Source organism: Hemicordylus capensis, chromosome 5 (genome assembly GCF_027244095.1).
Source record: "Hemicordylus capensis ecotype Gifberg chromosome 5, rHemCap1.1.pri, whole genome shotgun sequence".
NCBI classification, from domain to species: Eukaryota; Metazoa; Chordata; class Lepidosauria; order Squamata; family Cordylidae; genus Hemicordylus; species Hemicordylus capensis.
In genome coordinates this window covers 64,063,799-64,081,285 of record NC_069661.1, presented here as the reverse complement: position 1 = coordinate 64,081,285, position 17,487 = coordinate 64,063,799, and the positions used below count along the sequence as shown (strand labels likewise).

General features: G+C 40.7%; 1 protein-coding gene across 6 annotated transcripts in view; it reads left to right on the top strand.

Annotated features, from left to right (window-relative positions):
* The window catches only part of SH3D19 (SH3 domain containing 19), a 124,343-nt gene that overhangs the window by 54,078 nt on the left and 52,778 nt on the right, over positions 1 to 17,487 (top strand). For 3 of the 6 annotated variants that reach the window (XM_053256388.1, XM_053256387.1, XM_053256392.1), the window contains exons 3-7: positions 2,187 to 2,227; positions 6,536 to 6,578; positions 9,014 to 9,161; positions 9,332 to 9,539; positions 10,766 to 11,752. In XM_053256388.1, the coding sequence (XP_053112363.1) occupies positions 2,187 to 2,227; positions 6,536 to 6,578; positions 9,014 to 9,161; positions 9,332 to 9,539; positions 10,766 to 11,752 (1,427 nt within the window). Of the gene's footprint in view, positions 1 to 2,186; positions 2,228 to 2,872; positions 4,656 to 6,535; positions 6,579 to 9,013; positions 9,162 to 9,331; positions 9,540 to 10,765; positions 11,753 to 17,487 lie in introns of all 6 variants that reach the window. The other 3 variants (XM_053256391.1, XM_053256390.1, XM_053256389.1) reach the window with 3 other exon arrangements.

Here is a 17,487-nt window from a genome sequence, read left to right as displayed (position 1 = left end):
GCCTCTTTTTTTTATGCACCAACAAGTGCTTGTAACGTCTTTTTTCCTGCAGCAGAATCTGAGCATCATGCCCACTAGAAGTTCTTTTGTACTTCTGGTAACTAATAGTAAGAGCATTCCTGGCACCCACGCATTCTCCATCAAACCAAGATTGGGAGCCCATTTGATGGTGCCAAGAAGGCTTATAAGTTTTACTATGTAAAAGCTGTTGGCATTCAAGAACTAGGGAATCATAAGATGCCTAAAGGGTAGGTGATGAATCATTACTAAGAATAGATTCACGTATATTCCTCAAATGATCAGAAGCTAACAAATCTTTAAACGCTTGATCCAATTGAGTTGACCATCTTTCCCGACAAAATGCGCCCCCAACCTCAACAGGAAGTGGATACAAAGACTTTAAATGTGGGTGAAAGAAAGGGGACTTGAAACAAAGAAAAATGGGTAAATGATCGCTATTAAATCTAGGGGTAACCTCCAAGCTCTCAACATAAGGGAGAAGATTTCTTGAGGAAATGAAATAATAAATAAGGCTTATCTTAGAACCTGCCAGGTAAGTAAACTCAGCAGGATGATCTTTAGGAACTGAACCATTCAGTATAGTGAAATTGACTCTAAAGATCATGCGACTTAAACACAAGCCTTTGTTGCAGTTCACTTCAGGTGAGATGATCTGTCCAGTTTTTCTGATAGGTAAATTATCTTTTAGGTAAAACACCATACATGGTTCTCAACCAGCCCTTCTTCACACAATGACAGTAAAGGTGTGAGCATGCATGTCTCTATCTCCCACATACCCTTCCTTAATTGCGTGGACTGTGGCTCATCTGAACTGCCCCTCTCCTGCTATCCAAATACTACTTCAAACTATTTGGACCACTTGTAGGAAAGTGTTCAGAGCAAACCACTCCCCACACAACTAAGGAACAAGGCACTGGGGAAGAAACATGACTTGTCACATGGGGTAGTCAGATCGGATAAAGTATTGTCCGAACTGGCCCTAACTGAACCAGTTTATTCCAGTTCTTAAGATTATCACAGAGAGAATGTCTGTTTGTGTGTGTTTGTTAAAGGATAGTGTGACAAACGCAGACCTCCATCATCTTCACAGACTCCCTGCACCAATTCCCTAACCTTATCCTACATAGGACATAGGGCCACTTTGAATCTCACCACCCAGAGGGGAGGAAATTAGAATACTCTTTGAACTATGGACAGGTGTCAGACTGCCTGGCCAGTATTCACCCTTTTCCATCTGCAAATGGGTGTTACACTGGAAAAGCTGTCGAGATTAATGCTCTCTCAGCCAAGGATCTGCCTACTGATAGACTAAGGAGTGCTAGTCAGTTAGTAAATCCTTTTTGTATTTTCTTTTGAATTCCTGTATTCCTTACTCGAAGTTTCACTCTATTTCCCCCCAGTTCCTTATTCTGTGTGCAACTGCTGTTTCTTAATAAAGTTCATATACTTAGAAGTGGCTTCCGTCTGATTTAACAGGTTCTGGAGGGTTACTTGCAGAATTCTTCCTCATGTGCCTCATAAAGTCATTCACTACTATTGAGTTGTTTCCAGAATAAAATCTTGTTGTCTAGAGCTGGGTTGTGTGGACTCTGGTTGTGTACAGTGCCTGTAAGTCCCAAGCCAGACAGTTCTAGGTTTTTGAAGCCGTGTCTAAGCCTGGTCAGTGGCTTTAGATCAGTCTTCAACTGGTGGCAGCTTACCTTGGAAGGAGTGGCATGCTCCTAGATTTGGGATCAGAGGAATCTCTCTACTGAGGGTAGATCCCAGGAAAGCATAGAGTCACCCCCCTTTCGTCACAGATAGAATATTTACATGACACATGCATATTTTCACTATTCCAGATGGTTTCAACAGAAGTTTGATATGAAACATATAATGCAGAGGAAATAATCATACTTTAAAAGCAATTGGCAGTTAACAGCAAATCCTTCAGTCTGGTAATGTCCTGGTTTCATTAACATGGGAGTTGGTATTTAGTTTAAGACTAACTTTATAGAAAAATAAATGTGGCTCTGATTTGTGCACAAAGCAAACAGTTATTAAATGATCATGGGGATACCTTATGTTTTTAGAAGAATTCCCCATGACGTGTGTTGTTCTGTCTTTCCCCCCTCTTTTTGAACAGTGAGTACTGATGTTCTTTGTTTTCTCTTTTTCTTTTCAAGCCCAGGCCCCCTGTCATCTATTAAAGCAGCAATCAAGAGGAGTAAGTATACTTTCGGACTGTTTATCTACTTTTGGAGGAGGTGTTTAACTTTTATGAGCACAGAAAATGATTAGACAAGTGTTTATAGCTACATCAAGCAGACTGCAAACATATTTATTTGCTTTGCTGTGTACTAAGCCACGACTCATATTTGCTGATAAGCTGCTTTCTACAAAACTAACATTTTTCTTTCCTGCACTTTGTGCTTCACATGTCTGAGGTTCCAGAGTCTGTTGTCATCACTATAGATGAGATGATCCTGCTACTTATAGAAGTTAACAAAGAAATATTTCATTATATTGTTTAACTTTACTTTTATTGAACTTTAAGGAAATTATAGCCAACACCAGTTAATTGTGTATAATCTTAGTTTCAAAATACTGATCATCTAATAATCCTATACACAAAGCCCTTGCTTCTGACGAATGAAACTCCCAAACCCAGATGAGTCTGTCCCTAATAATAATAATAAGTTGCAGGGCTGGTTCCCTTTTAGAAATATGTGCATTTATTTAATATCCTGCCTTTCTTTTCTATCAGAACAGCTCAAGGCAGTCAACAAAATATCTACAGTATAGATATTTGGTCAGAAATTGGTCAGAACAAAGAAAGGTCTCAACCTCTCTTCTAACCACTTCCTTTCAGAGTGACTAGCTGCAGCTGAAGTCTATGGGACCAGATGGCAATTGGGCCAGGCAGGCTGATGGAAAGGACCTTACTTTCTTTCCTCGCTTCTCCCTTGGGGATTATACCCATTTTGTATTCTAATCTTTCCCACTATTTATCTTCACTCTTGGTTGCTGAAAATTGTGCTTATGTGTCGTTTCATCCAGTGTATTTATTTTTAACAAGATACTGTATTTTCCTCTTACCAACCGTGTTTTGCATGTTTCATGAGTGTATTTCCTTTTGACTGTTTCCACATCAAATGTTTTGCTAGCATTTTTTGGTGTCTGTGTTCCTGGGTTTTAATAGTTTTCGGTTCAGTGGATAGGTGGATTGAAGATATTTTTCCATACAAATTAAATATCAGACCTACTAATGTGCATACATATTAGGATTAATAGAAGATTTGGCATGAAAAAGGAGAAACATTCATCATATCAGTTGCTGTCAGGAAGTATTAAGAAAATTGTGAGTTAAGTTTTTTTTCTTCTTTCCCCATGGAGATCCAATTTAGCAGGAATCTTTAGGTCCATCTAGATCACAAAATTAGCTTTGTTATGAACATGTTGGATCGTGACACACTAATGTTGTTCTATGGATTACAGAATTCAAATCTGAAAGAACTCAGATTGGAGTAATATTTTCTTTCTTTAGACAAATCACCCTTCATTAATCTGAGTATTCTCATAGCCTTGTATGCCAGAAACATCCATCATTCTAAAAATGACTGTGGAAACACTGGCCAAGAGAGCTTTTTCTGGCTTTGTACCCTTAGTCCTTGCAGGGTACAGAGTCCTTGAAGCTGCTTTTGAAGGTTGGTAGACTGAATGTTCAGTGTAGTATGAAGGGCTGCAGTAGGAAAGGAAACCAGACAACCCTCTCCCAAGCAAAAGTGCTTCTTGCTCTTGCATGGTGTTCTGTCTCGACAAGCGTGTTGGGAGCAGAATCTAACTATGATATGAGCAGATTTGGTAGAAACTTTTACAAGGGAGTTTTTATCCCAGGAGGATTGCAAAGGAACTACCGGTACCTAGTGTAAGCTTGTGTAATATGCCTGTCCTCCCTTTTTGAAAGAATGGTTTCTTGCATATGGTTTAAGGGACACTCTGAACCCTTACCGTGGTTCAGGACAAAAGAAAGAAACATCTTCACAAATTCCAGAATGTAAAGCTAAGGAAAGCTTAAAAGGAGTGTGTGGTTAATTCTCATGTAAACCCAGTCTATTTTCATAGCAAATGTTGACAAGAGAAAAACTTAAAACTCTGTCACAAAACTGATAACCCTAAAACACAGATTAAACTTGCTACCATTGCAGATAAAATGATTTGCATGTTGTTCTGGACTGCAAAACATGATACTTCTAAGTAGCAGACTCAAGCTCCACTTAAACTCAGCAATATGACGTGGTTTCAGATAACTGTCTTTGTCCTGGAACAGTGCACTAAAGCAAGGGGAACTCTAGCTGATGAAATATACTGTTAAAATAAATATTAAGTTGCTGCTTAAACAACAAAAACAAAACTAAATTTGGAATTTGTTCCTTTTAAAACAAACAAGCATTTTAAACAATTGCTGGAGTTTTCCTTGGCAGTAGGAAATACTGTGCTATCTTTGTGCAACTAACAACGGCAGTCCAGCTTTTTATAGTTAGCATGGTTTGTTCTTTTTTTCTTTCTCACTTTCTCTTCCTCTGCTGTTAACCCCTTCTCTTTTTCCTCTAGCACTCATGAATAGTGCACATCAAATATGCCCCGTGGAAGAGGTATGTGTGTGCTATCCATTCCTCTCTGGTGATCTACTGATTTCTCCTATGAATCTGCAGTAGCATAATTAGGGTCGTTTGCGTCTGCACAAGAAAATGAAATTCTCTCTCTAAATCATCCTGCTGTGCAAACATGTCTTCTGGCTAAATTACTTATTGTTTTAATTATATAGGACAAATTAGAAAGGTTGTAGTCAAATAAAAATTTAATATGCTAATAAAAATATTGGTTTGATGCTGTTGTGGACTTACTTTGCTTAATAAAATGCATTACAAATATAACTTATTAACATCACCATTCTTATTTAATAACTTTAATAGTGCCATAAGTATGCTAGGGCTGCCTTTGCAATCAGTTTAGTGCTCATGGAGCTTCCTGTCCCAGCCCCTACCATGTCTTTGGAAAGCATGGACACTGGGGAGGGGGCCTCAGAAGAGCAGGTCAAGGAATAGATGACCTGTCCCCTTGCCTACATTATTTTCTAATACACACAGATATGCTTAGCTTAAGCGTCTGCCTCTGTAGTTTAAATGGTGGAAGCAATTACATAGGTGTACAGTTATCCCTTGCCAACTGCAAGGGTTTCATTCTGGCAAAAACTCATTGACAAATTTGCAGTTGGCAAGCAATTGAAGTCAATGGGAATCCTGGGAGAATTGCGGTCACAAAAAGACTGAAAAATCAAAGAAAAAATACCAAAAATTTGCCAAAAAACACCTGAAATCCCCTAAAATCACCAAGAATAAGCAAGAGGAGTGGGCAAATTGAACCTCTGGAAAATTTTGAAACCCGCCCCCTCCAAAAAAAGAAGAAGAAGCTTGAAGGCTCTTTTGAACCCCCACCCCCAAACATTCAAAATCACTGTAAATTGTGATGAGTTGGCAGGGTCAGCAAGAGGAATGAGTTGATTGAACCTCTGAACCCCCCAAAATTGTGAGGAACTCCCTAAATCACTAAAAAATCTTGCCAAATAATGAATACTTGCGTTGCGGTTGGTGAGACCGGTCATGATTTCCCAGTTGCGGATACTAAAACCGTGATTGGGAAAACCACTGTTGGTGAGGGATGACTGTACTCATCCTTTTGTGCAAGTAGATCTTCTGTCTCTGTTTAAATAAAAGGGACATTTGACATGCTGAAGGTACCTGTATGAATACTGGGATTCATCAAGGGGTCATCTCATTTTTAGTAACTTGTTGTTCAAGCACTTATTCTTCAGTATTGTTATTAGCCAAATTTATCCGTTTCACATAGGTCTGATTTTGAGGTCATGTGGACTGGATGGAATTCTGGTTTCACACAATGCCTCTAGCCTCAAGCATGTTTATGGGAAGAGGGATTCTACTTTCAATCCTTTATAACAAGCCAGGATTCTACTTTCTATCCTGGTTTTATAACAAGCCAAGCTCTAGCTTGACATCTGAACTGGACTATCCTAGCTAGAGCTTCCAAATAAACCAGGATCTAAATGTGGGACAACCTCAGCTGCATATGCTGATTTAAACATGCAGACAGGAGATGGGGAGTGTATGTGCCTAAGGCAAGGGGAAATTCTTTGAAACTAGAATTCAGTACTGACTCTGTGTAACATCTGATCTGGACAATTGTCTTCAAGCCCCAAGGTATATATTGTGACAATTCTTTGATACCAGTCATAAAATGTCACTCAAAAACTGAAGCTAAAGGACTTTAAGACACTGACTGTTTAGTTTAACTATCCTTATAATTTTGTAATGAATGCATTTGATTATTATTAATTAGCATGTACAGTCAGTTATTCAAATTATTTGGCAAGGAATGTTGGAAGTAAACATAAAACTTATATTAGCACTTGTCCACATAAACTGTTCCCTTTCTTTTAACAACAAAAAACCACTAGCTTCTCGGACATCTGGTCACAGCGAACAGCAAAGAGAAAGAAGGTATGATCTAATACTTATTTTTAAATTAATAGTTCTGGTAGAATTGTTATGTTGCTACTAAAATAAATGTTTATGTTTATGTTGTTTAATCCTGCTATCTTTATCCTAATCCTGCTAACAGGGCCATCATATAATCTCTTCTATTTTTTAAGTGCTCATTTTCTCTCTCTCCTTTTAAAAGTGAAAGACAAAATGATTACACTTTAAAATAGACTGTTTGCCTTGTAAAAACATTTTAATCATTTCCTGAGCTGATTGATCAAAGAGTGCCTCATTGTGGAAAGAGTTGGTCCTCTTTCCTATTCTGGGTTCCTTTTAAAACTTCCCATAGCTCAACACGTATTTGTGCATCTTTTACAACATTTTGTCCTAGATTCATAACCTAGCATTAATATGCAGGAACCACCACCTGTTCCTAAATATGCCACTTGGCAAGTATGTGTTGAAATGACTATATGGAAGAACAGCCTTTTATAGATCTCTTTAAAAATAAACTTCTGTTAAAGTATTTTAAAGTGTTTTTCTTACAACAACATACTCTGATATGATGCACAGCCTAATGAAGCCAGAAAACTTCATGAGGCTGCAGCAGTGCTGGCATGCAGCCCCAGTGCTTTTAAAAACTGGCATTTGCAGAAGCAGTATTACCGCATTTATCCCCATTTACAAGAATGGAAATAAATACAGCACCATTTTGTTGGGACTGCCTTGCAGCACTGCTGCAGCCCTGATATGGAGCCTTCCAGCTTCGTGCTGCACATCATGTCAGCCACTAAAATTAAATAAAATTAATAATAATCTTCTAAACAAGGAGGAGAAATAGGAGAGTACAAAAGTATGCCAAGGGGAAACTATATCTGCATGTTGTGATTGTGTATTATCTGATTTCTCATATTTTCAGCTACAGTTTTTTCACTCTCTCCCTTTTCATTGCATTACCTGTTCTCATATTTGAAAATACATCTAATTTTGACAATACTTCTGTCTTTAGGTTTTACGCTCCATTGCAAAGTGCCCATCATTGCAACACATGGTGTGTTTGGGAGAGTTAAGATCTATATATTTAAGAGGCCTATGGTGTGTAAAGTATATGCACACATGCACGTAGTTTCCCTATTGGTGGCGACTGGGCCACCTAATAAGTATTATAGTGCACTGTAGCATTCTTAAAGTGCAACAGCTGCCCTAAGAACATTAAGAACAGCCCTGCTGGATCAGGCCTGAGGCCATTCTAGTCCAGCATCCTGTTTCACACAGTGGCCCATCAGATGCCTCTGGTGAGCCCACAGGCAAGAGGTATGTGCATGCCCTCTCTCCTGCTGTTGCTCTCCTGCAACTGGTATTGAGAGGCATCGTGCCTCTGAGCTGGAGATGGCCCACAGCCACCAGACTAGTAGCCATTGATAGGCCTGTCCACCATGAATCTGTCTAAGCCCCTTTTAAAGACATCCAAGTTGGTGGCCATCACCACATCCCATGGCAAGGGATTCCATAGATTAATTATGCGCTGTGTAAAAAAGTACTTGCTCTTGTCGGTCCTAAATTTCCTGACCTTCAGTTTCATGGGGTGACCCGTGGTTCTAGTGTTGTGAGAGAGGGAGAAAAATTTCTCTCTGTCCACCCTCTCCACTACATGCATAATTTTATACACCTTGATCATGTCTCCCCTTAGTCACCTCTTTTCCAAGATAAAGATCCCCAGATGCTGTAGCCTTGCCTCATAAGGAAGGTGCTCCAGGCCCCTAATCATTTTGTTGCTCTCTTCTGCACCTTTTCTAGTTCAACAATATCTTTCTTAAGATACGGTGACCAAAGCTGTACGCAGTACTCCAGATGTGGCCACACCATAGATTTCTATAAGGGCATTAGAATATTAGCATTTTTATTTTCAGTCCCCTTCCTAATGATTCCTAGCATGGAATTAGCCCTTTTCACAGCTGCCGTGAACTGAGACGACGCTTTCAATGAGCTATGCACCACAACTCCAAGATTTCTCTCCTGGTCAGTCACCAACAGCTAGATCCCATCAGCGTATATGTGAAGTTGGTGGTTTTTGCCCCAATGTGCATCACTTTGCTTACAGTTTACACTTGCTTACATTGAACCGCATTTGCCATTTTGTCGCCCACTCACCCCATTTGCCCTTAATTGCAACAAGCTGAAACAACAAAACTCTTGTTTTGGAAACATTCTAGTACTTGGAAGGGGAAACTCTTTGGGATTGCTACTGCCTTTCATAGATAGGAATGTTAAGACATCATCAACATGTCAAAACACATGGCTGTGAATAATACTGCTGATACGTATTCTAGGGTTTTGCAGAATGAAAAAAAAAATATTTTGTAGACTTGAGTCCAGGTTAGAAACAACTTTAAGTGCTCGGATTCCCATAAATACTTCAGTAGTCATGGGCTAACCCTTTTTCTTCCTTTCAGGCGTCCTGAAATTACAATAGTTGCAGCTGAGCCACTTGGGCCATCCACCTGGTTTCCAGGTGGAAGTCATGTCCCTCAACAGGGACTAGTGTTTCAGTCTTCTCACACCCAGGCTCCTTGGAGAACCAATGAACTTGTTCCAGCTGAGGTAAGCAGGCACTGAGTCCCCCACTTGGTTGAAGTTTATTTGAATGCAAGCTCTGCTATGTAGTGATATAACTGCATTTATTGTCATCAGCACTTAGAGGTGTTTCATTCATTCAGAAATGCTGCAACTTTGTGTTTCACCTGAATCTGTCAATCATTTTTGTTTTTCAGCCACCTTCTTATGAGCAGGTAATCAAAGAGATCAATCAAGTGCAAGTCAACACAACCAGTAACAATAATGCCTCTGGTGCTGCTAATTCTAGATGTACTGCTACATCTTCAACACAGACAGACTTTCCAGAAGAGATAATCAGCAGTTTGCCAGGGATTAATGTGAAAAGTAATCTGCATATTCTCTGTGAATGTGAAACCACTCCAGGTACATAACTTTAACAGAAGTTGAATGAAATTTTATAGCCATGTATTGTAGATGTTTTCCTTTTCCTTTTTCCTTTTTATCTGTCTCTTGTTTCTATGAAGTCTTGCTCTTTCATTGTTATATATTAAATATCAATATCAGAGCCAGCATGGTGTAGTGGTTAGAGTACTGGACTAGGACCAAGGAGACCTGAGTTCAATTCCCTTTTCAGCCATAATACTTGCTGGGTGACTCTGGGCCAGTCACTTCTCTCTCAGCCTAACCTACTTCACAGGGTTGTTATGAGGAGAAACATAAGGATGTAGTACACCGCTCTAGGCTCCTTGGAGGAAGAGCGGGATATAAAATGTTAAAAAAAAAATAATTAAATAGCAGGCTAGCATGGTCCATGAAAGACTAACTTAGCCCTCAGCTGAATAACACAAATTGCAATATTTTGTATTTGATGTAGACCTAGGACAGATTATCATTATTAAGACTTTAATAATGGGAGATTATCATTATTAAGACTTTTCTGATGTTTCTAAGTCTTTAAATAGTAAGGTGTAAAATTGTGGCTTTAGTTGTACATGATCTTCATTAATCATTTCCAGGATTCAGAATTCATACCCCTTGGAGTGGGAGTAAAGGGCCCCAAATAATCTTTGCTTTAGTAATTGCTAAAGATCCTTTTATTTTCTTGAGAATTCTGTTAAACATTAACAAAAATTCAATTTCTTTTTTACTGTGATAGTGAGCATACTGTCTTGAATCAGACACCTTTATGATATATACATGTTCAACAATCTTCTTTTGTTTTTATAGAATCAATTTTATTTTGACAATATAAAATTTTGTGACTGAGGCTGAATTTATAAATATATTGTGTGCATTAATTCCCATTCAAACCCAACCACATAAGTGCAACTGTATGCGGCAAGCCACTTTAGGAAGCTGTTCCTTAACAGTTTTGGTTTTAGTTACTCCAGTGCAAACCCCCTCCTTAGAATGTTTGTATGTAATTGAACTGGCCACAGCTGCATGGGGATTTAATTCATACAAACTACTTGCCATGGTAACATGCCCACATGGTTATGGTGTAAGTAACAGCCACATCACTGATCACCAACTGTATTTACAGAGACTACATTGTACCATTAGGATGGCATAAGATTTTAATAAACAAGTTCAGTTTAGATATATCAAAATATGTTTAAGACCATAATGTTAAGAATTAATTTTTTCAGCTATACAAATTCCTTGCAAGCCACCCAGACCTTCATCATCTCTGCTGTGCAACAATCCTTCAAAAAATGAGGAACTCCTAGTTGTCTTGGAAGAGCAGACATGTCAAGAGAAACCCAATGCTGTGGTATGTCCAGTGCCAAAACCAAGATCAAAAGGCAATCTGAAACCTGTTGTTAGAGATACTCAGAATAACGCACAAGACAATCAGGACGAAGCAAGCCAGTCAAAGAGTGAAAAGGACACCTACTCAATTCATCTGGTATCACTACTAGATGACAGCTTTTGGGATAGTCATATGGTGACAGAAAGTATGGATACAGACAAGAGCCAAAGTAGCATAGTATCAAGGATTAAAGCTTTTGAACAGCAAGTGAATACAGAAACATCAGGATTAACAAAGAAGCTCGAAATTTCTCCACGCTCATTAGGCCCCAAGCCCATAGTTAGTGCAAAAAAACCTGTGGTAGCACCAAAGCCAGGGGTTAACAGGGCTTCAGGTGAGTGGGATTCATGGACAGAAAGCAAATTAAAGGCCCCCTCGCAGGAAAAGAATGCTCAGCCTCAGGAAGTCAGGAGCAGCATTATAACCAAGCCTGAACTGCCAAAGAAACCCAAACCAGGTATTGTAAAAAGCAGTAGCAATGGGCTGCTCAATGCAGGGACCCAGTCGGCTGCAGAGAACAGTGAAGGACCGAGAAAATCCCCCACTCCTGCTCCTAGGCCACTTGTTCCCAAGAAGTCACTCTCTTTTGAAAGCCCTGCTCTTCCCATGGTTCCACTGAAACCAGCAAGTGTTGCTCCCAGGCTCTCCGTAGCTTCCCAGTCAAATGCCTTCAGATCACTGGGGGAGCCTCCTGCAAGCAACCTTTCAGCACCTTCATTGCCAAGTACACCATGTGGGGAAGGAGATCTAATTAGCTTTTGTGATGATGTTTTACCTCGTAACCCATTTGGGGATGTTCAAGAATTTACCTGCTCAGAATCAGGTAAGAGTTAAAAAGAGAAAAAGATGGGTTTAAAATAATTGTTTCAAGTTGTACTATATGTTAATAATGGTTTCAAGTTATGTATAGTCTTCAGTGCTGTTGGTATGTTTGCGATATATATTAAATCAAGGTCAGCGTTCGTTCATTTGTGGCCTGTACAGAGGAATGTTTCATTCTGTCTATAGGCTTAAATTAGAGAGGGTGAGATTGGCCAGCAAGTTTGCCAGTAAAGGAACTGAATAGATCATCAGTAAACAAATATAATTAAACATACCCCCTTCATAAGGTGTTTCAACTTTCTCAGGCAGTGTAGATATTTACCTTTGGCATTTGTTCAAAATTACTTGCTTTCATTTTCCTGAATTGTTGCTCTTATACTGAATATTGAAACCAATACAGTATCTTTTATTTTGTTCCTGTCTTGTTAATGTTTAATATGGGATTAATTCTCTTTACTCTGCATTGTGTGCTTTGAATTCAGCTGCTTGCAGAATTATTCCTGATTATAGGAACAGATTTCAGAAACAAGGTTTAGGGAATAGAAGCTGACCTGTGATTGATAGTTTTTTTGAATCAGGACTTGGTTTAGCACTTATATAGCTTCCATATAAATTTGTACAGCATTTGTAGAGAAGGTTCTTGTTGTAAGGCATCCATGGTGTGTGCGTTGGGCATACAGATCAGTCAGGATCTGCACATTACTTCCTGCTCTACTGATTCTCTGCCTCCTCTGCAGACCCTGATGAGTGTTGCAAGAGTATCAAGAGTATCACCTACACTGCTTTAATTATCAGCTGACTCAACAAGCCAATACCACCACCTAGGCATATCAAGTCTAGTTTAGGATGATGGGACAGTTGTGTGGCCAACTTGTTGCTATGCGTAGCATCAGATTCCTGATGCCTCGTTTCACTTTACCTGTCTTCTTTGGAAGTCAACCCTTTGATGTAGCCTTGACCACACTCCTTCCTCTGGCTTGGTGGACCCTGACCTGCTTGTTTCAGCCTTTATCCTGTATGACCGCCTTGTCTCAGAACCCAACAACCAAGATCACATCCCTGTTAAGGTACTAGAAAGCGCTTCAGTTCTGATCCCATTGAGAATTGTGCCTTGGTACCAGGAGCTTTTGTGGTATAGTGATTGAGAAAATGATATGTGTACGCTGAAAATGCCATTTCAAATATCAGAGATTACCATACAATATAGGACTATTTGGTGTAAGAATGAGTGCAATAATATGTTAGGCACTTTGATGAACTTTAGTCCTTTAGGGGAAACAGTATATAAATCATTGTTAGAAACTTATGAGAAACTTGATCCTACTTACTAGTGTATTTAGTGTTTGGTCACCATCCACAAGTGACTCGGCACTAGATATTTAGAGTACGGTACAAGAAATGTGAATACGTCTATGTATGAGATTATAGATATAAGTGTTAACTAAAGCAACAGCAAATGTTGATCTGAGAGATATATATTTATTTATTCAATTTCTATAGCTACACTCCTGCTTCTTCAGTAAGTTCTGTGTGGTTGGTATAATATCTTGTGAGGCAGACCTGTGGTAAAAGGTTACAGGACATCAGAGTTAAGCCTCCTCCTCCACTTTTGCTGTGACTAGGGATGTGCACGAACCTGTTTGGAGGCACTTATACAGGCCTCTGAACAGGTTTGAGCATATAGTCTTTATTAATACAGCCAATGGCCAGGAGGCTTGAGCACTGGCCGGTTCGAACGTTTGGCAGTGGGGGAGGGGTCAGATTTAAGGGTTGATGAGGGAGCACTTATATCTCCCCCACTTCCCCCCGCCGGCGCTCAGTTCCTGTAAAATCCTTTGGGGTGGCAGCATACCTCCCTGCTGCCCCTTCCCTCTTCAGCCAGAAGTGGCTGGAAGTACTGGGTGTGCCTGGTACTTCCGGCCGAAGAGGGGAAGGGGTGGCAGGGAGGTATGCTGCCACCCCGAAGGATTTTACAGGAACCGAGCGCCGGTGGGGGAAGAGCAGAGGGAGGGGTAAGTGCACCCTCCCTTGCCCTTAAAGTTGGGCCCTCGCCCCTTCAAACCATCCCTGCCCGGTTCCGTGCACATCCCTAGCTATGACCTACGGGGGCATGGGAAAACAAACCTGACACCTGAATAAACAGGTGTCCCTTGAGCCTCAAAAGGCCAAAGATTCAATGAGTGAAGTACAGTGGGGAGGAGAGCTGTGCCTTATTTTGTTTTTTATCCAGATGTACCTATTGATATGTGTTTCAGAGGGTTTCCAAGCCAAGAATGTTACTCCTAACTCATCAGCTGACTTTCCTTGTTGGCCAGATGGTGAGCCCATATTTCCTTGGTTTGATCTCTGCCAGCCAATCATATCAGATGGGTATGTGGGGCTAATATCTCTAGTTCCTGGCCAGCTGACTGCATAGCTGCTGGCATATTTGCTTTGCTGCTGTCTTGTAGCTGAAATATGTCATAAGATTGTCCAGGAAAGAGTCTCTGGTGGTGGTGGTGACTTGAAAGAAAACTTGGCATTATTATGAGTATGAACCCTGTCTTATGAGAGCTAGGCCTGCTTGGAGCAGATGTTGTCCTTCAGAAAGCAGGGTAGTTTCCACAACACGTGTGTGTGTGTGTATCCATTTGTTGCCTGTTGGCGCCTATGTGGTCTCAGCACTTAACATGCCATTAGAATGAAATAAATGTGGGATAGTTTTAGAAAAACAGCCTAATTGATAATTGTCATTTGAATATCAATCCATTTATTAAAGGCCATAGACCAGAATGTTAAATGCACACACAAAAAAGTCACCATATGCTCACCCGTATACAAACTGAGTTACAATATATAGCTAATGCAAATCCCAAGATGAGTACAAACATGAACAACTTCACTTCACCAGTAACCTTCGGGGCTTCTCTGCCACTACCAGGAAATTTGCCATTTCCAGCATAATGCTATGGACCTTGTCTGCTAACAGATAGTGTATATAAAAACTGGCAGATCTGCTAGGCAAAGCACATAAATGAGGGACTGATATTTGTTCTTGAATTCTAGAGTAAAAATTACAAAATAATAATAATAATCATGTTCTACAGTTTTAACCACTAAAGTTGTTACATGGGCAAACTCTCAAAGCCACTAGAATACCAACAAATCTCTCCCATAAAACTTAGGACAAAACATTAAGTCTTGCTAAGGTCCAGACTTAGCACTATGTGCAACTTTTTAAGATTAGCAGCATGCTGAAAATAAGTATCCTACAAAATACCTAAAGAAAGGGTGACCAAGCTGTAACTGCAGAGGCAGAGAGATCCTGAGGAGCTATGGATCTCTCTGCCTCTACAGTATCTATTCTGCCACAGTATCAAATCCCACATGAGAAAGTTAAGGGAGGAAAAGCCCAATAGAACACATTTTAAGAGAGACAAGTTGCATCTGTGAGCTATGGTAACTATTGCTGTGATGAGAAATAGTAGTCCCAAAACATTATGAAAAGTAAATGTATTTGTAGAATGCAAGGGAAAGAGTTGTGTTATGCAAGGACAAGGCAATGGAGTGGACAGGCTTCTACCTGCCTCCCTGCAGATGGTCGCCGTTCCCCTGACAGCTCTGCCACTCATGTGGCACACAGGCAAGTGACAGAACTGGGATACAGAAGTTCTCTGGCACCCCACAATGCTTGGGAGCATGGTGCATTTGCAGCATGGTGCTTTGGGGGATTTCCCCATTGCCGGATGCTCCTGTTGCCTGGCTTTGTGGCTGCTTGGACTTCAGGCAGCCCAAGCAGCCACACAATCAGGAAGTGGGATAGAAGGGCATGCTTACATAATTCTACCTTACTATTAGCCCAGATAAAAAAAACCTGGGCTACCCCAGTGTTGCCAGGATTTGGACCAATCCCAGTGCTCCACACAAGTCGTTCTACCTAGGTTGTGCTGTCCAAGCCTGAGCTGGTCGTGTGAACAACTTTATTGTCTCTGAATCTTGATGTTCCATATGGCCATCATGAAAACAGCATTGCTATATCCTTGGTTCTGTTTAATTTTCTAATCCCCTCTAAAGCCATCCACATCTGGGTAGTGATGGTATGAGGCAGACTGCTATTGGTAGGTATCTGGGTTAGGTGCACTAGATCAGCAAGAATTTTCAGCTCCTAGTAGTTTAACAATAGGAAGTAAACTTGCAAAGTGTGTTTAAAACTCTGCTATGGCTGGTCTTGTGTTAATTGCTTCTCTCTCAGCCTCTGTGTTCCTTACATGTAAAATATGAGTATGAATTGATTGCCTTAGACTAGTTTTTTGTGCAGCTCTCCTGGCAACCTTTTGTCAGAAATTGAGCTGGGTCTCACGATCAGTGAGACCTGGTTTTGGAGAGTGATCTGAGAGAGCAGGCTAAGCCTGCTCTCCCCACACATGAGCAGGGTGGGGGCTGGGGGGAGTGGGGGCCAATCAGCCCCCGGAAGCTCCATCATGCCCTGCGTGAGTGCTCAGGGCATGCTGGTGAGACTCCCGGAGCCGGGAGGCGGCTTTTTGCCTCCCCTCCAGGGGTCTCCTCATTTGTAGCCATGGTGCGGAGCTGCGTCATGGCTACTCACGATCAAAAAACCCAGGCTTGCGGAGTGCTCGCTCCGCAAACTCGGTTTTAGGGGCGGGCTACTTAAGCGGGTTACACGATTTTCTGCAATCGTGTGAATAGCCTCACTGTGATCTTCAGTAACTCAGATGCAGGTAGGGGTAGATGGATATTTGTGTGTGTGTGTATATATGTATTTCATATACAAGATATACCAATTTGTGGCTTATGATATTTACTTAGAAGGGGAGCCATAGATATTTGCTCTACTTCTAAGCCCCAATTTTGCTTCTGCTTAGTTTTATTTCTAGCTGCTGTGGATGGACCTCAGAAATTCTGCTTTTTAAAAAAGTATATCCCGCAAGCCTGAAGTCTGCCTGGACTAATCTATCAAACAAATATTCAAGGGTTTTGTACCACTAATTTAACTATTAGTAGCAAAATTCATCAGATTGTGAGGCAGCATCACAATACAACAGGGCTGTTCAACTTTGGCTCTCCTGCAGATGTTGCCCTACATCTCCCATAACCCCTGGCCATTGCCCACTGTGGCTGGGGATTATTGGAGTTGTTGTCCAAAAACAGCTGGGGAGCCTAAGTTGAGCAGGCCTGTAATACAAGAACAACAAAGCAGTCATCAGTGCCCAAAAGATTTGGTCTTCTAAGGACTAGATGTTCATTATTAGGATAGTCTCAAATTTTTCTGAACCGTTGAGCTATTTACTCCAAGCTGCTCAATTCAACTTTCCATGTCTTGATGATGGAGAAAAAAGCCTAAACCTGACAATAACTAGAGGTCTTGCAGATGAGGCCTCTCACTGGGCTCAAAACGGGAGCTACTCCCAGTGGAAAGTTCAGTGAGTTGTAAGGAACCTGCCTCCAACAAATTACTGTGGAAGTAGGTTACAGAATTCAGAAGGCTGCCCAGGAGGGAACGAAATGAAGGGGAAGCTAATGTCAGAGGGCAGAAATTGTCTTTTCTCTGAAGAACCGCCTTCCTCAGCAAGCTAATGCTCACTGCCTGGCCTTTTAGCATCTGATATTTGTTTTTTCCAGCAGGAAATCTTACATCTACTGGTGGACTCTTTGTCTGAACAAGGTAGTCAGGACTGTGTTTCAAGTTAGCCATCTTGGGCCTTCAAAATCTTACTTACCCTCACACCAAAAAGTGTG